The sequence below is a fragment of the Gorilla gorilla genome, chromosome 4 (assembly GCF_029281585.2).
Source record: "Gorilla gorilla gorilla isolate KB3781 chromosome 4, NHGRI_mGorGor1-v2.1_pri, whole genome shotgun sequence".
NCBI lineage: Eukaryota > Metazoa > Chordata > Mammalia > Primates > Hominidae > Gorilla > Gorilla gorilla.
In genome coordinates, this window is record NC_073228.2 from 33,013,882 (window position 1) to 33,038,770 (window position 24,889).

Consider the following 24,889-nt stretch of genomic DNA (forward strand, 5'->3'; position numbering starts at 1 on the left):
AGGCTATAGGAGGAGCTGTGAATATCATGAAAAGGGAAACACACGCATGCATAGTAGACAAACATGCATGTTACATACATTTCATGTTTACTTTGGAGTGGGGACTGAACAATTTAAATGCATTACAATTAGGCCCTGTTGTCAAAAGGTAAAGCCAAGGACACGAAGGCACTCAATGCTCAGCCTCTGTATACGGGCCAGAACCAGTCCATGGTTGGCGACTCCTATCAGGAGAAAGTTACTGAAATCAGTCTTTTGTCCAGTCAAAGCTGTAGTTATGGCTTGTGGAACAGGGAGTGAGTCAGTCAGCATCTGGCAGTCAGTAAGCTGCAATTGTTTCAATATTGCTTATCTTGAGGCCAGTGCTTGCTTAGCTTCTAGAAAAAAGAAGAAATCCTGTTGCAGTTAGAATGTAGTTTATTCTTTAAGTATAGGGAGTGTGTGACTTAATCCTCGTCTGGTATGGCATTAGGTCTTACTGACTGACTAACTTTTCAGCCTTGTGTGTTTTCTTTTAGTTAGGTCCATTCTTTCCTCTCTTAAACTGTGTGGTAGAGAGATTCTTGTGTATAACATTTATATACACTTAGGGTAAAGAAGAGTTTACATTTTTGAATTATATATTCATCAAATATTTACTGAGCACTTGAGCTGTGTACAGTTTTACTATCTAGAGATACAATATTGAATAACAAGATATCCCTGTTCTTATGGAGCCTATGTTATAATTCTGAATATTCTGTAATAATCCAGGCACTGTATTCTAGATGTTGAAGACATAATAATGAACCAGTTTATTTTTATTATATGCTTTGGGAAATTTATGTATTTGGCAGAAATTTGTTAAATATCATGCCTACCTGGAACATACAACACTAAGTAATTTATAACCTAAAGGTGAGTATATTTATGAACAATTAGCTAGAATATGACAATGTACATACAAAAGAATTCCAAATCATGTAAATACTCCCTTCTCAAGGAGATGAAATATAACTTCTACCCCTTAAATGTAGGCTGTGCTTAGTTACTTGCTTCTGAATAGTACAGTTTCAAAAGGGGGAAACAACTTTGAAGTAGAGAAACTTGGCAAACATTACCTACCCAGGTGATTAAATTTAGTATTGTAAGTGATAGGTCATGTTGATAGCATGTTGACAGTATTGTAAGTGATAAGTCATGTCGATATGTTGACAATGGTACTTTATATCTGTAGTATCTTCCCCCTAAAAACCCACAAACACAATCTAATCATGAGGGAAAAAATCATACCCTTAATTGAGGAACATTCTACAAAATATTTGACATACTTTCAGACATAAGGAAAGTCTGAGAGACTGTCATAGACCAGAAGAGTCTAAAAAGACAGGAGCAACTAAATGTATTTCAGTACTCTAGGTGAGACTGGAACAGAAAAAGAACATTAGGGGAAAACTACTGAAATCTCAATAAAGTATAGGGTTTAGTTAATAATATATCAGTATTGGTTCATTAGTTGTGACAAATATACCATAGTAATGAAAGGTACTAACATTGGGGAAATTGGGTCTGGGTTGTACAGGAACTCTCTGTATTTTTACCTTTCCTGTAAACCTAAAACTATACTAAAATAAAAAAATTAAAAAAGCTTTTTTTTTTTTTTTAAGACAGAGTCTTGCTCTGTTGCCCAGGCTGGAGTGCAGTGGCATGATCTTGGCTCACTGCAAGCTCCGCCTCCCAGGTTCACCCCATTCTGCTTCAGCCTCCCGAATAGCTGGGACTACAGGCGCCCGCCACCACGCCCGGCTGATTTTTTGTATTTTTAGTAGAGATGGGGTTTCACCATGTTAGCTAGGATGGTCTCGATCTCCTGATCTTGTGATCTGCCCTCCTTGGCCTCCCAAAGTACTGGGATTACAGGTGGTGTGATCCACTGCACCCGGCCAATAAAAAGCTTTTTAAACAAAGGCAATGAAAAAGCTAGATCGGGGTGACACTGGGCAGAGTGTGGAAATGCTTTTTTTTAATATGCTTATTATGAAGGTCCATTTCAAGCCTCAAATGGCTTATGTGTTTTTTGTTTTTGTTTTGTTTCGTTTTGTTTTTTGAGATGGAGCCTTGCTGTATTGCCCAGGCTGGAGTGCAATGGCACGATCTCGGCTCACGGCAACCTCTGCCTCCCGGGTTCAAGCCATTCTCTTACCTCAGCCTCCCAGGTAGTTGGGACTGCAGGCATGCACCACCATTCCAAGCTAACTTTTTTGTATTTTTAGTAGAGATGGGGTTTCACTATGCTGGCCAGGCTGGTCTCAAACTCCTGACCTCAAGTGATCCACCCACATCAGCCTCCCAAAGTGCTGGGATTACAGATGTGAGCTACCACACCCGGCCTGGTTAATGTTTTAGAACTACACAATTTAAAGAGTTATGTCATCTAAAGAATTACGATGTTAAGTTATGCGTTAAAAAGGGGATGATTGGGCTTATATAAAAGCTAGGTATAAAGTTAAATGTTTACTTAATAATCTTATTTGATAAACCATATTAAATAAGGAGATAGCTTGAAACAAGAAATATTTATTGACTCAACTGGCTGTAGTCCTGGCTACTTGGGAGACTGTGGCCATAGGATCACTTGAGCCTAGGAGTTCGAGGGTACAGTGAGCCATGATTCTGCCACTGTACTCCAGCCTGGGTGACAGAGCAAGACCCTGTCTCTTAAAACACACACGTGCACACGCACGCACGCGCGCACACACACACACACACACACACCCAGCAAATACAAACTAGATTTTTCCTACTCACTGGATTCAATGAGCCAATAATCTGGATTAGAATGATACTTACAACCTTTTTAGCACAAATTTTTTTTAACATAAATTGTCTTTCATTTAACTTCAAATAACTGAATAAACTAAAAGCAGTTCTCATAAGAAGACGTCTGCAGATGCTACCACACCCAACTAATTATTTTTTGTAGAGACGGAGTCTTGCTCTCTTGTCCTGGCTGGTCTCCAACTCCTGGCCTCAATTAGTCCTCCTGCCTCAGCCTCCCAAAGTGTTGGGATTACAGGCGTGAGCTATTGCACCTGGACCACAGATGTTAGAAGAATGAATGAGCATAATTTTTAAATGAAAATCCAGCACTGATCATTACAAGATTTTGTGATGGTAAATATCAGTATGTAATTTGTAACAAAGTAAAGGATGTGAAAATGTAGAATATTCTGGAAAGGTAGTTTGAGACTAGACTATAATAGGGCCTTGAGTGTCATGATAATGCATACAGGCAGTATGCTGTAATGAACTCAAGTATATAAGTGTGACATTTTAGCAAGATCCATATGGCTTGGCACAAATGGAGAAGAACCTGTCACCGATCCGTCTGTCTTTTTATGAGTTTTTTTTCTATGTGAACTTCAGAAGCATGGTTTTTGTTGTTTTTTTGTTTTTTTGGTTTTTTGTTTTTTTGTTTTTTTGAATCTCGCTCTGTTGCCCGAGCTGGAATGCAGTGGCACGATCTCAGCTCACTGCAACCTCTGCCTCCTGGGTTCAAGCAATTCTGCCTCAGCCTCCCGAGTAGCTGGGATTACAGGTGCCGTCCACCACAGCCAGCTAATTTTTGTATTTTTAGTAGAGACGGGGTTTCACCATTGTGGCCAGGCTGGTCTTGAACTCCTGACCTCGTAATCCACCTGCCTCGGCCTCTGAAAGTGCTGGGATTACAGGCGTGAACCACCGCGCCTGGCTGTATAGCTTTATTCTTAATAGCCAAAAGCTAGAAGCAACTCAAATTGTTTTCCAATAGAATAGAGAAATAAATTGGATATATTCATAAATGGATGCTGCACAATAACAATGAAAATGAGGCAGTGGCTCATGTCTCTAATCCCAGCACTTTGGGAGGCTGAGGCACATGGATCACTTGAGGCCAGGAGTTCAAGACCAGCCTGGCCAACATGGCGAAACCTCATTTCTACTGAAAGTAGAAAAAATTAGCTTGGTGCAATGGCGCACGCTTGTAACCCCAGCTACTCGGGAGGCTGAGGCACAAGAATCATTTGAAACTGGGAGGTGGAAGTTGCGGTGAGCCAAGATTGTGCCACTGTACTCCAGCCTGGGTGACAAAGCAAGACTTTGTCTCAAAGAAAAAAAGAAAAATATTTAAAAAGAAAATGAATAAGATACTTCTATATACAGCCATATAGATGAATCTCATGAATAATGTTGACCAAAGAAGAAGAGCATAAGAGCATACTCTGTTACTACTTTTATACAAATACAAAACAGGCAAAACCCATCTGTAATTTAAGTTAGGATGAAGGTTACTTTTGTAGAGTAGGAGTAGTGAGCAATTTTAGGAGGCATAGGAGGGGGTTCTGGGGTACTGATAATATATTTCTTCATCTGGGTGTGATCACTTTGTGAGCATTCATTGGGCTGTACATTTATATATGAGACACACGGAATAGCTTGGAAAGAGAGAAACTGAAATCAGTGCCAACCCAAAGTCTTTGATGCCTGTGGGGAAATGTGATAGTGGGTAGAAAGGTGGGAACATAGGCCGGGCACCATGGCTCCTGCCTGTAATCCCAGCACTTTGGGGGGCCGAGGCAGGCCGATCACCTGAGGTCAGGAGTTCTAAGGCCAGCCTAACCAACATGGAGAAACCCCGTCTCTACTAAAAATACAAAATTAGCCAGGCATGGTGCCGCATGCCTGTAATCCCAGCTACTAGGGAGGCTGAGGCAGGAGAATCGCTTGAACCTGGGAGGCGAGACTCCGTCTCAAAAAAACAAAAAAGAAAAGAAAGGTGGGAACATTTGAAAGGGGGGTAGCCAAAGGTCATACCAACATTAAAAAAAAAAAGCAGTTTTTGTTCAGTAGTGAGAATAATGGCCTGAAAAAGCAGTGAGAAACAGGAGACACTGCTTTCTCTACTGTAAGTGCCTTTAACATGGAAGAATGAGCAACTTACATTTTTAAAGGAGAATCAGATATTAGGGCAATAGACTCCATTCACTGGGCTACTGGACTTACTATACATAAGAACGATCTGAGTAGCTTTTTGGGAAAAAGTCCTGGATCTCACCTCTGAACCTTTTTTTTTTTTTTTTTTGAGGTGGAGTCTCACTCTGTCAACCAGACTAGAGTGCAGTGGTGTGATCTTGGCTCACTGTAACCTCTGCCTCCCAGGTTCAAGCAATTCTCCTGCCTCAGCCTCCTGAGTAGCTGGGATTACAGGTGCCTGCCACCACACCTGGCTATTCTTTTGTATTTTGGTTTCACCATGTTGGCAAGGCTGGTCTCTAACTCTTGACCTCAGGTGATCTGCACACCTTGGCCTCCCAAAGTGCTGGAATAACAGGCGTGAGCCACTGCACCCGGCTTCTCACCCCAGTATTCTTATTCAATATATCTAGGATGTAATTTTAAAAACTCCTTCAGCTGACTGACATACAACCCAATTTGGGAATTCCTTAGTAAAAGAAAAGAGGTAAAAACAGTTTTCAGCTGGGTGCGGTGGCTCACACCTGTAATCCCAGCACTTTGGGAGGCTGAGGCGGGCGGATCACTAGGTTAGGAGATCCAGACCATCCTAACACGGTGAAACCCCGTCTCTACTGAAAATACAGGTGTGGTGGTGCATGCCTGTAGTCCCCGCTACGGGAGGCTGAGGCAGGAGAATCGCTTGAACCCAGGAGGCGGAGGTTGCCATGAGCGGAGATCGGGCCACTGCACTCCAGCCTGGGCAACAGTGAGACTGTGTCTCAAAACAAAACAAAGAACAGTTTTCAATGTGAAGGGGAAATTGTTTTCTGTTATTTAATAGGAATTGCAGTAATACAGAGGCTGGGAAGAAAAACTGTCAGTGAGATAATAATCCTTAGAAGAGGAGGCAGAAGTGGGAGACAGTGAGAACATGAGGATGTGAAAAGCATAAATTATTAATTGGCTTGAAGCTTCTGAACAATGGAACTTTCCTCCTAAGTTATATCCTGCTGGATCTCTCTGAAATACTCATGGGTAGTCGGAACCTGACTTTTTAATATTTTATATTATCTACTTTCCTGCATGTAGCATTTTTTTAAAATGTTCTATCTAAAATATATTTAAACAGCTTTATTGAAGAAGGTCAGTTTTAAGCAACATTTCCATATCTGGTATTTGTTATGCATTATACTAGGTGCTAGAGAAAAGTCAGATGCTTTTCTTGGCTTAAAGAGCATAGTCCAATACAGGGGTATAGGCATAATATCTGCCTACAGATGTCTGTAATATGCATCAGTCATTAACATGACAGTCCAAAAACTTCAAATTGTACCCCATTATTTAATCAAAGTAGAAAAAGTCTACCAAACTGTCATGACTTATACATTTTACTGTCCAGAGACTTGGAGGAGATTTCTATTTTGGTGTCTAATTCTTTGTAATCTGTTATACTATGGGAATTTGTCTTCTTTTATCTAAAACCAGGTGGTCATGGGATATAATCTCCTTCTCCTCGCCCTTACCTCTCATCCCCCCAATTGTGCACATCGTACACATTGTCATCTGTTTTTTTCTAGGGCTCAGGATGGGGTTGAGGCTTGCTTCTGAATTCTAAGTACTAATGAGGCCACCACTCAATCACTGTGCTAATGTACAACTGTCTGGTTCCTTCTTTCTGCTTCTTATCATGAACCTGAACTCCTGAGAGATAGGTCCATAGACAAGTATTCATATAATGTTAACCAGTTCATTTTTTCATTTAAGTATAGCTAAAGTTGTGCATATATATATCATTTTCTACACCTCTTTTGCAGGTAGTAGCCATGGTTATGTGGCTTCCAGTAGTAGAATATCAAGAAGAACACATTTATGCTCCGCTGCTACCAGTAGTTTACTAGACATTGATCCATTAATTTTAATACATTTGTTGGACCTTAAGGACCGGAGCAGTATAGAAAATTTGTGGGGCTTACAGCCTCGCCCACCTGCTTCACTTCTGCAGCCCACAGGTAAAATAATAACAATGATAATTTCCTTTTTTTCTGTGGTTCTCTAAAAGAACTCTTGGATTTTCATTTAAGTATTTTAGCTATGTGTGGAACATGGTGTGTTTCTGTGTTTTTCATTGTATATCATAAAAATGACATTTATGTCAACCAAATTAATTTTTAAATTACTGTTCAAAGGTGATTTGTGCAAAAACAAAGTAAAAATGCCTGCAAGAAGGTTTTTTATGACTTGCTACTCAGATTTTGCCTGACAGTTTGATCCATATGAAATACGGTTATCTTCTTTATGAATGGACTTTTTTTGGTCAGGCTTCATGAATTCCCTTACTTCCAAGTGGAACTATATCTAAATTGAACATAGAAAAAGGTGACTTACTCATTCTTTGATGTTCAGTAGCTTAAAAATGTATGCCAGTTGGCAGCAGTGTTTTCTGTGCAAAGGTTATTTGTTAAATAGAAATTACATTTGTGTTACTCTAATAAAATGGAGATTTGTATAGTCAAATATGGGCTTTTTTAAACTCTCAGGGATAGAGTCATTTTGGACAACTAAGTATTTGCCTTTAAAAGCTACATTTTAAAAACCATTTTTGTTGGAATGCTTTCTAAAGTATAGTCAGTATATTCAAAAATATATGCCAAATATTTTTCTACCTTCTTAAACAATGGTATTATATACATCAAATCAATGATTTAGAACTCTGATTTTGATGCAGTTTTAAGGCAAGATAACTCATTTTTCAATCAAAGTCCAAGGCAGAACCTCTGTGTAAATAACAGAGAAATAGAGCTCTTCTACTGGTGTAGGGACATGGAGCCCAGATTATTTAGGCTTCTTCTTTCCTAAGAGCCAGATATACTTCCTGAAAGTCTGGATCCTCAGCTTAAAAGACTATCTTCAGGTTATGAAGCAGTTGCCTTTTATGTGTGCGCCAAGTATGCTTTATATAAAGTTTACTTAAATGTTAAGTGTTGTTTGCAAAGGCCCAGTGAAACAGACAGGTTCTGATTCTGCAGGTAGATATGTAAGTTGGTTTAACCTTTTTGAAGGACAATTTTGTAGTAGTTTAAAAATATCTATATCCTTTAAACTTGTAATTTCACTTTGAGGAGTATATTCCAAAGAGAAAACAAGCAGATGTTTAAAAATATTCAACAATACAGTTATAGCTGAATAAATTACAGTGTAACCATGCAATGGTATATTTTATAGACAAGTAAAATCGTGTTTTTGAAAATAATCAGTATCATTGGGAAAAATGCAAACTAAATAGTAAGATTTCTGTGTAAAACTAGTTTTCTGTGTAAAAACAATACAAATGAGATGATCTGAATTTCAAACTTAGGTGATAAAATTCTGGCAATAATGAGGGCGGGGAAAATAGTAGAAAGAAAAAAGCAAGTTTTGGATTTAAACATCTTGAGTTGGGCATAACAGTGTGACATCAAATTAGAAAGGACCAGTAGACAGCTAAAAATTAAGAACTGGGGCTGGGCGCAGTGGCTCACGCCTGTAATCTCAGCACTTGGGGAGGCTCAGGCGGGTGGATCACCTGAGGTCAGGAGTTCGAGACCAGCCTAGCCAACATGGTGAAACCCTGTCTCTACTAAAAATACAAAAAATTAGCCGGCCATTGTGGCAGGTGCCTGTAATCCCAGCTACCTGGGAAGCAGAGGCAGGAGAATGGCTTAAACCTGGGAGTCGGAGGTTGCAGTGAGCCGAGATCGTGCCATTGCACTCCAGCCTGGGCAACAAGAGTGAAACTCCATGAAAAAAAAAAATGAACTGGAATACAGACAGTTATTTTTCTGGAGATGATACTGGATAATTAAAACCAAGGATGTGAGATTGCAAAAGAGTTTTAAGAATATTTTAAAAGAAGAGAGCCAGGAACATAATCCTGATGAACATCTGTTTTTACTGAGTGTCAGGAAGATGAGCCAGATAAAGAGCTTTTAGAAAGGAGAAAAAATACTCATGGAAGCCAAATGAAAATACCTTTCAGTGAAGGGATGTTAATAAAAGCTAGTGTGCAGAAATATATGACTTTCTTTTTATTGAAAAGGCTTGATTGGGTCATTTTTTGTTTGATTGTTTGTTTGTTTGTTTTTGAGACAGAGTCTCACTCTGTTGCCCAGGCTGGAGTGCTCTACAATTTTTTGTAGAGACAGGTTTCACTATGTTGGCCAGGTTTGTCTCAAAACTCCTGAGCTCAAGTGATCCACCTGCCTCGGCCTCCCAAAGTGTGCTGGGATTATAGGCGTGGGCCACTGCACGTGGTCTGCTTGGGTTTTGATGTTTATTTTTTTCTGTGTATTTATTTAACACATATTTAGTGAACATTTGTCAGATTAACTTCATGTTCTTAACCATGTAAAGGAGTACTGTAAAAGGTATCGGGTAATCTAGTTGAACCAGATTTTAAGGTACATATAGTGGTAAGTAGAACTAGAGTCATGTTGGGTCCATTCTATGAAAGGACTTGCATGCTAGCCGGAGGAATTTATTCATACTAGGCATGGAGAGCTATTGTTTTATTTTAGAAGTGGTTAGATTCAAACTGTATTTCAGAAAGCTGACAGTTCTGAGAAAATTATCAGAAATGGAAGTTCTAATAAAAAAATTTATTTTTGTACAGACAGGGTGTCACTATGCTCCCCAGGCTGATCTTGAACTTCTGGCCTCAAGCGATTCTCTCACCTCAGCCTCCTGAAGTGCTGGGATTACAGGCATAAGGCACTGCACCTGGCCAGAAATATGTATTTTTAATATAATGTTATATATGGCAGATTTGACAAAGTATTTGGTTTCTAGATTTTTCTTTGTCTTTTTTTTAATTATAAACATAATAAAAGCTCTGTAGAAAGTTTCAGAAAAGTGGAGAAGTTTAAAGAAGAAAGCACAAGGCAGTAGGGCAGCTTTTAAACTTTTAGAATTAAATGTGTAATTCGAATTTGAGTATGATGTGACTCAGATTCTAACTCTGAAGGTGTGAATAAGTTAGGATTCTTTATCTTTATTTTCATTAACGGAATTTAGTGCATGTTTTATTGTTGATACCACGTAAAGCACGCTAGCTTATTTTACACATCAAATTTGCATATATTCATGGTACAAATGATTTCATTAATATTAACGTTTATGTTAACATGACTTGTCAATTTCTCTGAAGCATCATATTCTCGAAAAGATAAAGACCAAAGGAAGCAACAGGCAATGTGGCGAGTGCCCTCTGATTTAAAGATGCTAAAAAGACTCAAAACTCAAATGGCCGAAGTTCGATGTATGAAAACTGATGTAAAGAATACACTTTCAGAAATAAAAAGCAGCAGTGCTGCTTCTGGAGACATGCAGACAAGCCTTTTTTCTGCTGACCAGGCAGCTCTGGCTGCATGTGGAACTGAAAACTCTGGCAGATTGCAGGATTTGGGAATGGAACTCCTGGCAAAGTCATCAGTTGCCAATTGTTACATACGAAACTGTAAGTAATATGTTCCTAGTGTCATTTCTCCACACGTTATTTGGGAAACTAGATGACTGGTTTTTTCAAAAGAATAATATTTAAATACCACTATTCCAGTGAGTTAAGACTACAAATTACATGTGACTTTTTTCTTCATCCAAAATTGATTCCGTATATGTTTACTATATAATAGAACTAACATTTCTTGATTGCTTACTCTGTATTTGGCAGTAAACAAGACAAAATTCTTAACATCATAGATCTTGTATTCTAGTAGTGGGAATCAGACATTAAAATGTGTAAACAAGTAAGTAAAGATCATTTCAGTGGGTAAAAGGTGCTGTGAAGGAAACAACCGAGGAGTGGGATGGGAGGAGCAGATGAGACATGTTCTATTGGGGTAGTCAGAGAAAGTCTCTGTGAGGAGGCAGCACTTGACCTGAGACCTGAAGTTTAGGAAGGTGGCAGCTATTTATAGATCTAGGGCAAGCAGTGTTCTGGGTAAACAGAACAGAAACTGCAAAGTCACTGACACAGGATTTATTTTGCATATTTGAAGGATTGAAGGAAAACCAGTATGGCAAAGAAAGCAGAGAGAGGAGACTAGCAGGGGACGAAGTCAGAGAGAGGTAGGCAGAATTTAGATCAGGGAGAGTCTTGCAAAACCTCAAAAAGGAGTTCGAGTTTTATTATGATGTAAGGAGGAAGCCTCTAGAGAATAAAAATAGGGGGTGTTTATAATCTGATTTACACTTTACAAAGATGACTTTGCTTGTTGTGTGGAGAAGGGTCTGAAAAGGGTTGAGGACAGGAATTGTGAGACCAGTAACAGCCTATTACATTATCTTGTGTGAAATATGATGGCATTTTCTGGAGTTACAATAATGGATAGAGGGGCTTGTTCACAGGCTAGCAGCCTTTCTTGACTGAGGTTCCCATCTTTCTTAGTTCTCTTAAGGATGTGCTATTCTATTCTAGATGCATAGGAGGGAAGTTAATGCAGTCTTAGATCAGCAGGGCTGAGTTCTTTCTCAGAACCATAGTTGAAAAAGCCTAAATAGAGTTTTAGGAAAGCTCTATTTAGAAAGAAACTAAGAATTATGATTAAGTTTTGGCCTAAGCAACTTAATAGGCAGTGGTATCATTTATTGAGAAGCAAATCAGATAAGAAGCAGGTTATGGGGCTTGGGAGGAGGTAAGGGCAGAAAGTTGGGTATTCTTTTTTAAACATGTTTAATTTGAGACACCTGCTAGATATCCTAGTAAAATGTCATAGACACGTGAATGGTACACAAGTTTGAAACTCAAGAGAGAGGTCAATGCTGGATATAAACAGCTGGGAGTCAGTAGTATTTTATATTATTTAAATCCAGAAGACTGAATAGGGTCAAGTTTGGAGGGAGTTTCAATGGAGAAGCAAAATTTTTGACTCTGTGGCACTTAAACATTTAAAGGTCTGATAAATAGGAGAGGTCAGCAAAGGAAATTGAAAGAGCAGTCATTAAGGTAGGAGAAAAACTAGAAGGGTTAATATCTCAAAAATAAAAAATAATGCATCTCAAGAAGTAGAGTGGTTACCCCTGTGTTAAGTATCACTGAGAAGTGTCAAGGCAAGAGGCCAAGTGGCCTTTTTAAGAACTATTCCCATGGAGTAGTGTAGCAGAAGAGTGAATGAGGTCAGGGACCAGAGCACAAATGCACAACTTCTTTAAAAGAAGTTTCACAATGAAGTGGGTAGAAGCTGGAGGAGGTGCGGGGTCAATAGTTTCTTGTTGGCAGGGGTGTCCTTTTTTGTGTCTCTCCAATGTCTTTCATCTGTGAATTAAATCCATTTTAAAATTGGGTTGGGTTGTTTATTTGTAGTTGACTTTTAGGAGTTCTGTATATATTTTAAATATTTATCTTTTATCACATAAATGATTTGCAGATGTTTTCTCCCAGTGTGTGGGTTGCCTTTTCCCTCTGTGGATTGTGTCATTTGACATTTAAAGTTTTTAATTTGAAGAAGCCCATTTTATGTGTTTTTCCTTTTGTTCCCTATGCTTTTGGTGTCATAACCAAGAAAACATTGCCTAATCCAGTGTCATGAAGCTTTCTCCTGTTTTCTTCCAAGAGTTTTAGTTCTTGCTTTTAGTCTTACTTTTAGTCTTTCATCCATTAAGAATTAAATTTTGTTTATGGTGTCAGGGAAGGGTCTGACTTGCTTGCCCATGGATATCCAGTTTTCCCAGCACTATTTGTTGAAAAGACTTTTCTTTCCTCATTGAATGGTTTTAGCACCATTGTTGAAAACATTTGACCATATAGACGAGGGTTTGTTTCTGGGTTCTCTTTGTGTGTGTTGTTTATTAAAATTGGCTGTATTAATGTTTGATAGTGATGTGAATAATCCAATAAAGATGGGTTGGTGAGGAGATAATAGCAAAATATATAGAATTCTCTTAATATAAGGAAGACAATTTAGTAGAATGAATAAAGGTTATGAATAGGCCATTAACATAAGAAATACAGATGTACAATAAAAATATGAAAAGATATTCGGCCTCACCTGCTATTCAAGGAAATGGTATATTAAACCAAATGGTATATTAAAACCAAAAGTATAGCTTTTTGGGTGGACTTTCTCAAAAAGCCTTTGTTACATATTTTGCAGATACAGTTGACCCTTGAACAGCACAGGCTTGTTGTACTCTACAGGTCCACTTAATATTCGAATTTTTTTCAACCAGAGAAGGATTGAAAATACAGTATTCGGGTGATGCCAAACCTGCATATAGAAGGGCCAACTTTCATATAGGTGGGTTCTGCAGGTCTTACGGTGGGACTTCAGTCGAGGATTTTAGTATACGCAGGGGTCCTGGAACCAACCCCCACATATACCAAGGGACAACTGTCTCTTCCCCATTGCCACCTTTTTTTCCTGCTAATCACAGAGTTTTAAAATTTTATCTTAGACAACTGTATTAATAATATTCATCCATGAATATTAATAATATAATTAACATTCATGACATGAATATTAATAATATTATAATTAATAATATTCATGGCATTAATAATATTCATGGGTCTTATTTTTATTTGGAAGGCTTTTTAACTGCCAGGTTAATAAAAATAACCCTTAATTTCTTCTGGTACTTTTTGTTTTCTAACTTTTTTACATATAGGTCATTAATTCATATAAAGTTAATTTTATATGATGCTGTGTGAGGTAAATGGAATGATGTTTTTCCCCAAATGAATGAAACATGTTTTTTGAAATATGATGCAATATGAAATCCATCCTTTATTATAGACCAGATTCCCAAACATGGTTCTGTTTTTGAACTCATAGAGGTCGAAACAACTGAAATTGCCAGTACTCAAGTTTTGGACATACAAAAACAGCAATTTGGTATTGTTTAACCCAGTATTTGTCGTGTCCTCTACCAGACTAACACTTTTTTTAACTACTGTAGTTTTATAGTTTGTAATACTATGATAGGATATGTTTATTCTGTTGTTGGTTTTCAAAATGTTATTGGTGGTTCTTGCACTTTTAATCCTCCTCCAAAGTATTTTGACTGGAATTGCTTTACATTTAAAGACTAGTTTAGGGGTGCTGGGCACCATGGCTCCTGCCTGTGAATCCCAGCATGTTGGGATGCTGATAGGGGAGGATGGCTTCTTGAGCCCAGGAGTTCAAGATCATATGGCAAGACCTTAATCTCTACAAAAATAAATTTTTTTGATAAGCCAGTCATGGTGGTATGTACCTGTAACCCCAGCTACTTGGGAGGCTGAGGTGGGAGGATTACTTGAGGTCAGGAATTTGAGGTGCAGTGAGCCATGATCGTGCCACTGCACTCCAATCTGGGCAACAGTCTCTCTCTCTCTTAAAAAAAGAGAGACTAATTTAGGCAATTGAGATCTTTTCAGCATCAAACATTCATATCTAGGAATGTGGTACTTCTCTCCATTTATTCAGGTCATCTGTTATATTCATATCCTTTTTTAGAACTCTCAGTTTTTTTCATATAAGTTCTATATATGTCTTGTTAAATTCATTTCTCAATGTATTATATCTTAGGTAGCTGTTGTGAGTGGAATCTCTTTTTCTGTCATAGTATTTTCTAATTGTTACTGACATAAAAGACAAAAATATTGATTTTTATGTTTATTCTGTATTCAACCAATGTGGCAATTTTTTTTTTTTTTTTTTTTTTTTGATACGGAATTTCACTCTTGTTGCCCAGCCTGGAGTGCGATGGGGTGATCTCAGCTCACTGCAACCTCCGCCTCCTAGACGGTTCAAGTGATTCTTCTTTGTCAGCCTCCCAAGTAGCTGGGATTAGAGGCACATGCCACCACGCCCGGCTAGTTTTTGTATTTTTAGTAGAGACGGGGTTTCATCATATTGGTCAGGCTGGTCTTGAACTCCTGACCTCAGGTGATCCACCCACCTCGGCCTCCCAAAGTGCTGGGATTACAAGTGTGAGCCACCACACCTGGCCTGGTGAATTTGTTTTATTAACAGTTTTTCAATTAGTTATCTTGATTTTCTAAGTATTTATATCATCAGCAGATAATCATAATTTGTTTATTCATTTTCTGCTTACTTTTTGTATTGCATTGTCTAGGCAGGTACCTCAACAGTTTCTTAGTAACAGTGGTAGGATTTTTATAATTTTTCAACTTTATTTAGGAATTCCTTTAGTTTTTTTCTCATTAAATTTGAGGTTTGCTATATGTTTCAATAGGTACTTTTTTGTTTTTGTGTTTCTTTTTTTTAAGAGAGAGTCTTGCTCTGTCACCCAGGCTAGGGTACAGTAGCGCCATCTCGGCTTACTGCAAGCTCCGCCTCCTGGGTTCACGCTATTCTCCAGCCTCAGCCTCCCGAGTAGCTGGGACTACAGGTGCCTGCCACCACGCCTGGCTAATTTTTTTGTATTTTTTAGTAGAGACGGGGTTTCACCATGTTAGCCAGGCTGGTCTTGATCTCCTGACCTCGTGATCTGCCTGTCTCGGCCTCCCAAAGATTACAGGCCTGTTTCTATCAAGTTAAAAAAGCTGTGTGCAATGGCTCACGCCTGTAATCCCAGCACTTTGGGAGGCCAAGTCGTGCAGATTACTTGAGGCCAGGAGTTCGAGACCAGCCTGGCCAACATGGAGAAACCCCATGTCTACTAAAAATACAAAAAAATTACCTGGGCATGATGGCACATGCCTGTAATCCCAGTTACTCAGGAGGCCAAGCCACGAGAATTGCTTGAACCCAGGAGGTGGAGGTTGCAGTGAGCCAAGATTGTGCCACCACACTCCAGCCTAGGTGACAAGTGAGACTGTCTCAAAAATAAATAAATAAATAAAAAAGTTAAAAGGTACATCCTTCTATTTATAGTAATAGATTCTATAGTATAGTATAGTAATATATTCAGTCTTTCTCTGGTTGAAAAAAATTCGAATATTAAGTGGACCTGTACAGTACAAGCCTGTGCTGTTCAAGGGTCAACTGTATCTGCAAAATATGTAACAAAGGCTTTTCGAGAAAGTCCACTCAAAAAGCTGTACTTTTGGTTTTAATATACCATTTGGTTTAATATACCATTTCCTTGAATAGCAGGTGAGGCCGAATATCTTTTCATATTTTTATTGTACATCTGTATTTCTTACTAAAGAAATACAGTAACTAAAGGTTACTGTAAATTTCTTACTAAAGAAATTTAGTAACTAAAGGTTACTAAACCTGTTTAGTAACAACAATACCAATAATGGCTAACATTTACTAAGTGTTAACTGTGTGCCAGACATTATTCTAACTATTCTAAGTCACATGCATTGACTCACTTAATCTTAACAAGAAGTCTAAGAGGTAAGGTAAGTCAATTTCATTCCCAATTTACAGATGAGGAAACCAAGGCAGCAGGCATTGAATAATGTTGCTAGTTTCACATTGGTAACTGGCAAAGCCAAAAACTTGAACCTCAGAGCCTATGCCCTTCACCCTAATACCAAACTGCCTCTTTTCTTACTACGAGAATTTCTTTTCTTTTTAAACTGAAGCTGTGTAGAATTATATCAAATGATGTTTTGACATTTGTCAAAATGATTTACTATTTTGTTCCATTACTTTGTTATCATAAAGTAAATTATATTATTTTTCTAATGTTGACCATTCTGGAAATACTGGAATGCATCCTATTTAGTTTGGGCCTATAATTTTTTTAAAAAAACACTGCTATATTCAGTTTGCTAATATTTTACTTAGGATCCTTGACTACATAGTCATAAGTGAAATCGATCTATTTCATTACACTATCCTTAACCCACTTTAGTTCTAATTCTATGCTTGTTTTACAGATTAAATCCAGATGTTTTTGTCCTTTTCTATGCTATAAAATTATTTTAACTGTATGTTATTTGCTCCTATGCTGTATTAAACTTTATGTCTAATAAAAAGCATTCATAAAACTAGTATAGTAACTCAGAGTTAGAACTTTAACAGCCTTTTTAATTTCTGTTGGATTTGTTGGTTTCCTCATATTTTTAATTTTTTTAATTTTTAATTTTTGTGGGTACATTGTAGGTATATATGTTTATAGGATATATGAGATATTTTGAAACACGCTTACAATGCATAATAATCACATCAGGGTAAATGGAGTATCCATCATCTCAAGCATTTATCCTTTGTGTTAAAACAATCCAATTGTACTCTTTTAGTTATTTTCAGAAGTACAATAAATTATTGTAGACTGTAGTCACTGTTGTACTAACGAATACTAGATCTTATTCATTCTATCTAACTATATTTTTGTACCCATTAACCATCCCCCCAGCCACCCACTACACTCCCTAGCCTCTGGTAACCATTGCTGTATTATCTTGAGTTCAGTTGTTTTAATTTTTAGCCCCCACAAATAAGTGAGAATGTGTGAAGTTTGTCTTTCTGTGCCTGATGTATTTCACTTAACATAACGATCTCCAGTTCCACCCATGTTGTTGCAAATGACAGGATCTCATTCCTTTTTTATGGCTGAATAGTATTCCATGTGTATATGTACCACATTTTTTTTTGTTTTTTGAGATGGAGTCTCACTCTGTTGCCCAGGCTGGAGTGCAGTGGTGCAATCTCGGCTTACTGCAACCTCTGCCTCCTGGATTCAAGTCATTCTCCTGCCTCGGCCTCCCAGGTAGCTGCGACTACAGGCATGCGCCACCACGCCCAGCTAATTTTTTTGTATTTTTTAGTAGAGATGGGGTTTCACCTTGTTGGTCAGGCTGGTCTCGAACTCCTGACCTCAAATGATCCACTTGAGTCGGGCTTACAAAGTGCTGAGATTACGGGCGTGAGCTACCACGCCCAACCTACATTTTCTTTATCCATTTGTCTGTGGATCTTAGGTTGCTTCCAAACCATGGTTATTGTGACTAATGCTGTAGTAAACATGGGAGTGCAGATACCTCTTTGACATACTAATTTGCTTTCTTTTGGGTATATAACCAGCAGTGGGATTGCTGGATCATATGGTAGATCTATTTTTAGTTTTTCTGAGGAACCTCCAAACTGTTTTCCATAGTGGTTTTACTAACTTACATTCCCACCAATGGTGTATGAGAGTTGCCTTTTCTCTACATCTTCACCAGCATTTGTTATTGCCTGTGTTTTGGATAAAAGCCATTTTAACTGGGATGAGATGGTATCTTATTGTAGTTTTGATTTGCATTTCTCTGATGATCAGTGATGTTGAGCACTTTTTCATATGCCTGTTTGCTATTTGTGTGTCTTCTTTTAGGAAGTATCTATTCAGATTTTTACCCATTTTTAATCAGATTATTGAATTTTTTCCTATAGAGTTGTTTGAGATCCTGGTCATTAATCTCTTGTCAGATGTAGTTTTCTCATACTTCTGCTGCTACTTAAGTCAGTTACTATAGTTTTCCAAGAAAAACTAATTATATTTGGGTCTTTAAATTTATTGATATACAGTCATTTATTCTATTTTCTTAAATTTTTAAAACTTCTTGTGCATATGGGGTGTTAACTTCTTTTTCACTTATTTTATTGCTTACTTGTGTTTTTTTTTCTCCTTTGATTTGACCTGCTCAAGGGATTTGCTAATTTTGTTCATCTCCTCAAAGACCAAGTTCTTAGATTTATTTCATCCATTGTCTTTTACCATTTCATTATATTTCTGCTTTTGTCTTTGTTAATGCTTTTTTTTTTTTTTTTTTTTTTGAGACAGAGTCTCGCTCTGTCCACCAGGCTGGAGTGCAGTGGCGCGATCTTGGCTCACTGCAACCTCTGCCTCTTGGGCTCAATCACTTCTCCTACCTCAGCCTCCTGAGTAGCTGGGATTACAGGTGTGTGCCACCACACCGGGCTAATTTTTGTATTTGTAGTAGAGATGGGGTTTCACCATGCTGGCCAGGCTGGTCTCGAACTCCTGACCTCAGGTAATCCACCCACTTTGGCCTCCTAAAGTGCTGGGATTACTGGCATGAGCCACCGCGCCCAGACTGTTAATGCATTCTTTTTTCCTTAACCAATAATTCATTTATCCTTTTAGTGGAGAAATTGGTCATCATTTTTCTTAAGTCTAGAACATTTATCTAAGTCTAAGAACATTTTCATTAACCCTCTCCCTAGAACTCCAAACCCATTAAAAGTCGTTCTCCATCTTCCCCTTCTACTATCTTCTGGTAACCACTAATCTACTTTTTCCCTATGGATTTTTCTTCTTCTGGACTTTTTTGTTTTTGAGACGGAGTCTCGCCCTGTTGCCCAGGCTGGAGCATAGTGGCACAATCTCGGCTCACTGCAAGCTCCGCTTCCCGGGTTCACACCATTCTCCTGCCTCAGCCTCCCAAGTAGCTGGGACTACAGGTGTGCGCCACCATGCCCAGCTAACTTTTGTATTTTTAGTAGAGACGAGGTTTCACCATGTTGGCCAGGTTGGTCTCAATCTCTTGACCTCATGCTCCACCCACCTCAGCCTCCCAAAGTGCTGGGATTACAGATGTGAGCCACTGCGCCCAGCCTGGACTTTTTATATAGACTCATACCATATGAGGTCTTCTATGTCTGGCTTATTTCACTTAACACAGCCCTTTCAAGGTTCATTCATGTTGTGGCATATATTCCTTTTTATGGCTGCATGATATTTTATTGTATGGCTGTGTACTACATACTGTTTATCCACTCATTAGTTGATGGATATTTGGGTTGTTTTTACTTTTTGGCTATTATCAGTAGTGCTGCTATGAACATTCATGTACAAGTTTTTGTTTGGACATATGGTTTTGTTTGAGTATATGCTTAGAAATGGAATTAATGGGTTACATGGCAACTGTGTTTAACTTTTTGAGGAACTACCAGTGCCAGACTATTTTCCAAAGTAGCTGCATCATTTTATGTTCCCAGCAGCAGTATATGAGGGCTCCAGGTTTTCCATACCGTTGGCAACACTTATTGTCCCTCTTTTTTTCCTTGCCCATTGCATTGTCTTGGCATCCTTGTCAAAAATCAGTGGACCATAAATATAAGGGTTTGTTTCTAGACTCTCAATTCTGTTTTGATGATATATATGTGTATATGGCAGTACCACATAGTCTTGATTACTTAGTTATAGTAACTTTTGAAATCAGAAGTGAGTGTTCCATTTAAGATTGTTTTGGGTATTGTGGGTCTCTTACATTTTCAAATGGATTTTAGGATTAGCTTGTCAATTTCTGCAAAAAAAAAAACAAAAACAAAAACACAGCTACTATTTTTTTAGAAATTGTGTTGAATCTGTAGATCAATTTTAAGAATATTGCTTTGTTAACAGTATTAAGTATTCCAATCAGTGATGAACACAGGATGTCTTTGCTGTTGTCTCTATTTTCTTTCAAGAATGTGTGGTAGTTTTCAGTGGACAAGTCTCACATTTCTTTTGTTAAATAAATATTTGTTAAATAAATAAGTATTTTAATTGTATTTTATGCTATTAAAAATGAAATTGTTTTCTTAACTTCATTCTCACATTGTCTGCTAGTGCAGAGAAATACAATAAGTTATTTTGTCTTATATCCTGCAACCGTGCTAAACCTGTTTATTACCTATTAATGAATTTTTTATTTTTATTCTTTTTTACAATTTTATTTTTATTCTTTTTTTAAAATGTATTCTTAAAAGAGATTTATTTAACTCACAGTTCTGCAGGCTGAATTCAAGGGCAGGGCCCTGCCTTCTGGCAATAGCATTCTTGCTTGCTTATTTTTATTGTCTTCCTAGCTTTTGAATCTATGCATATTAGGTCATATAGTCCCTTTTTTCCCTAATTAATTCATTTTATGGCCGTACATTTTCTTTTCACTACTGGTTTGGCCACAGACATCTTGATTTCAAGTACCATAATTGTAATTTGTTTCTAACTCAGCATTGATTTTTCTTTTTAATCCAATAATACTTTATAATTTCCAAATGTTTGACGGGTTATATATTTGTTAATAGTTTAACTGCATTGAAATTTGTATGATTTTTCTTAAGGAGCTCACAGATAATCTTTTAAGTTAAGATTTTACGGGCGGTGTGCGGTGGCCCATACCTGTGATCCCAGCACTTTGGGAGGCCGTGGCAGGTGGATCACCTGAGTTCAGGTGTTCGAGACCCAGCCTGGCCAACATGACAAAACCCCGTCTCTACTAAAAATACAAAAATTAGCTGGGCATGGTGGCGAGTGCCTGTAATCTGAGCTACTCGGGAGGCTGAGGCAGGAGAATTGCTTGAACCCAGGAGGTGGAGGTTGTAGTGAGCCAAGATCGCTCCATTGCACTCCAGCCTGGGCAACAAGAGCAAGACTCCATCTGGGGGAAAAAAAAAAAAAAAGATTCTGCTCTACAAGCAACAAGATGGGAATGTTTTATGACAAAAGTCTAAACCAGTTGGGGCTACAGAATGTTGTTTATTTTTAGACAGTAGAGAGAACAGCTTCCATGCAAGGTAAGATTAAAACTTTTTCTGACAGACTAAATAGTGAGTTTTGTGCTGTTGTAGCCTATTCAGAGGTGTTCTTAAATGTCTTTGCAGCCACAAATAAGAAGAGTAATTCACCCAAGCCAGCTCGATCCAGTGTAGCAGGTAGTCTATCACTTCGAAGAGCAGTGGACCCTGGAGAAAATAGTCGTTCCAAGGGAGACTGTCAGACTCTGTCTGAAGGTAAATTTGAGGGATTCAGAATGTACTTTTAGTGGGGTAGATATTTATTACCTGAAATTGATGTTATCGTGGAGCTTTAGATCTTGAAGGGTACCAAAAATGCTAAAGTTGGATTTGAAAGTTTCTTTTTTTGAAACAGGGTCTCACTTTGTCACCCAGGCTGGAGTGCAGTGGTGCGATCTTGGCTCACCGTGGCGTCGACCGGTGGTTTAAGAGATCCTCCTGCCTCAGCCCCCCCAAGTAGCTGGGACTACAGGTGTGCACCACTACGCCTAGCTAATTTTTGTATTTTCTGTAGAGACAGGTTGCCCAGGCTGGTCTTAAACTCCTGAGCTCAAGCAATCCACCTGCCTCAACCTCCCAAAGTGCTAGGATTACAGGAATGAGCCCCACCACACCTGGCTGGAAAGTTTCTTGATCTCACAACAGAACAGACCCTTAACAAAATACAGCCATTAGACTATATATTCTAAACACCTTAATTTTATTTATTCTTTATTTTTGTTGTTTTCCTGAGACAGAGTCTTGCTCTGTTTTCCAGGCTAGGGATGCAGTGGTGCAATCATAGCTCACTGTAGCCTTGACCTCCCAGACAAAAGTGATCCTTCCACCTCAGCCTCCCAAGTAGCTGGGACCACAGACACAGACACATGCAGCCATACCTGGCTTTTTTTTTTTTTTTTTTTTTTGCCGAGACAGGGTTTTGCTACATTGTCCAGGCTGGTCTTGAACTTTTGGGCTCAAACAATCTTCCTGTCTCAGCCTCCCAAAGTGTAAAATTACAGGTGTGAGCCACAACACTTGGCCTGGACTCCTTAATTTTAAATGCTTGGCATAAAAAACAAGGGATATGTTTCAAAATTATTTTTGAAGTTTTTTTTTTTTTTTGAGATGGAGTTTTTTGCTCTTGTTGCCCAGGCTGGAGTGCAATGGTGTGATCTCGGCTCACCGCAACCTCCGCCCGCCGTGTTCAAGTGATTCTCCTGCCTCAGTCTCCCGAGTAACTGGGACTACAAGTGCACGCCACCACGCCTGGCTAATTTTTGTATTTGTAGTAGAGATGGGGTTTCGCCACATTGGCCAGGCTGGTCTTGAACTCCTGACCTCAGGTGATCCATCCGCCTTAGCCTCCCAGAGTGCCAGGATTACAGGCATGAGCCACCACGCCTGGCCTATTTTTGAAGTTTTTATGTAGTTTTAAAATGATATATATAGTGAGATTTTCTAATGTAACTGAGAGAGACCTTTCATGTTTATTTGCCTTTTTTCTGGTTATCCCTCCTTTTATTTTATTTTATTTTATTTTTTGGAGACAGAGTCTTGCTCTGTTGTCCAGGCTGGAGTGTAGCACAATCTCAGCTCACTGCAACCTCCGCCTCCCAGGTTCAAGTGATCATTGTGTTTCAACCTCCCAAGTAGCTGGGATTACAGGCGCATACCACCATGCCCAGCTAATTTTTGTATTCCGTCTTCCTTTTTTTGAAGGCTCCCCAGGAAGCTCTCAGTCTGGGAGCAGGCACAGTTCTCCCCGAGCCTTGATACATGGCAGTATCGGTGATATTCTGCCAAAAACTGAAGACCGGCAGTGTAAAGCTTTGGATTCAGATGCTGTTGTGGTTGCAGTTTTCAGTGGCTTGCCTGCTGTTGAGAAAAGGAGGAAAATGGTCACCTTGGGGTAAATTAAGTTGTTTTGTATATGTAATGGTATAATAGCTAATAGCTTTGTTTGGAACTTTAAGTATGCATCATGATGAACAAATTAATTTCTACCTTGTTAATTTTTTAGTGGACAGAAAATACATTTATTGCACTAAATTTTAACTTTTTTTATTTTTTTTAACAGAGCCTCGCTCTGTCACCCAGGCTGGAGTGTAGTGGCGTGATCTCAGCTCTCTGCAACCTCTGCCTCCCGGGTTTAAGTGATTTTCCTGCCTCAGCCTCCCAAGTAGCTGGGATTACAGGTGCCCGCCACCACACCCTGCTAATTTTTGTATTTTTAGTAGAGACGAGGTTTTGCCATGTTGGCCAGGCTGGTCCTGAACTCCTGAGACCTCAAGTGATATGCCCACCTCAGCCTCCCAGAGTGTTGGGATTACAGGCGTGAGCCACTGCACCTGGCCTAAATTTTAACTTTTTAAAGTATCAGAGATTTTACTTTTTTTTTTTAATGGGATGAGATAGTACTTTTTTTTTTTTTTTGAGATGGAGTCTCGCTCTGTCGCCCAGGCTGGAGTGCAGTGGCATGATCTCAGCTCACTGCACGCTCCGCCTCCCAGGTTCATGCCATTCTCCTACCTCAGCCTCTCCAAGTAGCCGGGACTACAGGCGCCCACCACCACGCCCAGCTGATTTTTTTTTTTTTTTTGTATTTTTAGTAGAGATGGGGTTTCACCATGGTCTCAAGAGTTAGTACTTTTTTTAATGGGATGAGATAGTACCGGAAGTTTAGTTTAAATATGTTAGAGCTCATTTTCACAGTTAAGAGCTCATTTTCACAATGATACGTAACCTTATCTGAACTCTGCCTTGTAAATTTGTATGTGTTGGCGGTAGGGGGGCGGTGAGCCTTTTTTTTTTTTTTTTTTCTGTCTATCCTACACTTGTCAAAGATGTTAGTGTTGGACTATATTATGTGTCACAGGCATTTATATATATTTTGTATGAAACAAAGCACTTACAGCAACTTTAACACTGCTTTTCTGCTTTTATCTCATCTTTCTTCTCTCCTCTTATCAAAGTATCCTCAAAACTTATAGTTGGAATTTCCCAAAAAGATATATAGTAGTTAACACGTTTATCTCTCCTCTAGGAGACATAAACTCAAATCCCCGGCATGGCAATTAAACTTCCATCTATTCAAAAGATAGAGTGATTATGGATATTGGCTATGGATGTGGCAGATGATTAGCCATTAATATCCATCTGCTTATCTATTTTATGGATATTAAACCTATTTCTAAATTTAAACAATGAAATAGTTCTATTTTGGAGACCCTGAAAAGAATTTTACCTAAATTGGAGAAAGATTAACACCCTTTAAGTTTACTTAATTTTACATAGTCAAGGTCTGGCTCATTACCAAAACTACAAGATCAGCTGGTGGTTTAGCTTTCTGGCTCAAGTTTCAGTAGTAGAAAGGTGTTAAAATCACTGGAGATTATCTTGTCTTCCCTACCTACTACCTAGCCTGATGTTTTATACATTTCTTCAAATTAAAGTGCAACTAGCTCTTATATTTTATTTGCTATGGAGATATTTTTATC

The 24,889-nt window shown here is 38.5% G+C and overlaps 1 protein-coding gene across 20 annotated transcripts in view; it reads left to right on the forward strand.

The window, feature by feature from the left end:
* TRIM37 (tripartite motif containing 37) overlaps positions 1 to 24,889 on the forward strand; it is a 124,057-nt gene that overhangs the window by 67,802 nt on the left and 31,366 nt on the right. For all 20 annotated transcript variants that reach the window (XM_019026605.4, XM_019026606.4, XM_019026608.4 and 17 more), the window contains 4 exons: positions 6,789 to 6,983; positions 10,157 to 10,465; positions 21,498 to 21,626; positions 23,112 to 23,301. In XM_019026605.4, coding sequence (XP_018882150.1) covers positions 6,789 to 6,983; positions 10,157 to 10,465; positions 21,498 to 21,626; positions 23,112 to 23,301 — 823 coding nt within the window. The remainder of the gene's footprint in view (positions 1 to 6,788; positions 6,984 to 10,156; positions 10,466 to 21,497; positions 21,627 to 23,111; positions 23,302 to 24,889) is intronic.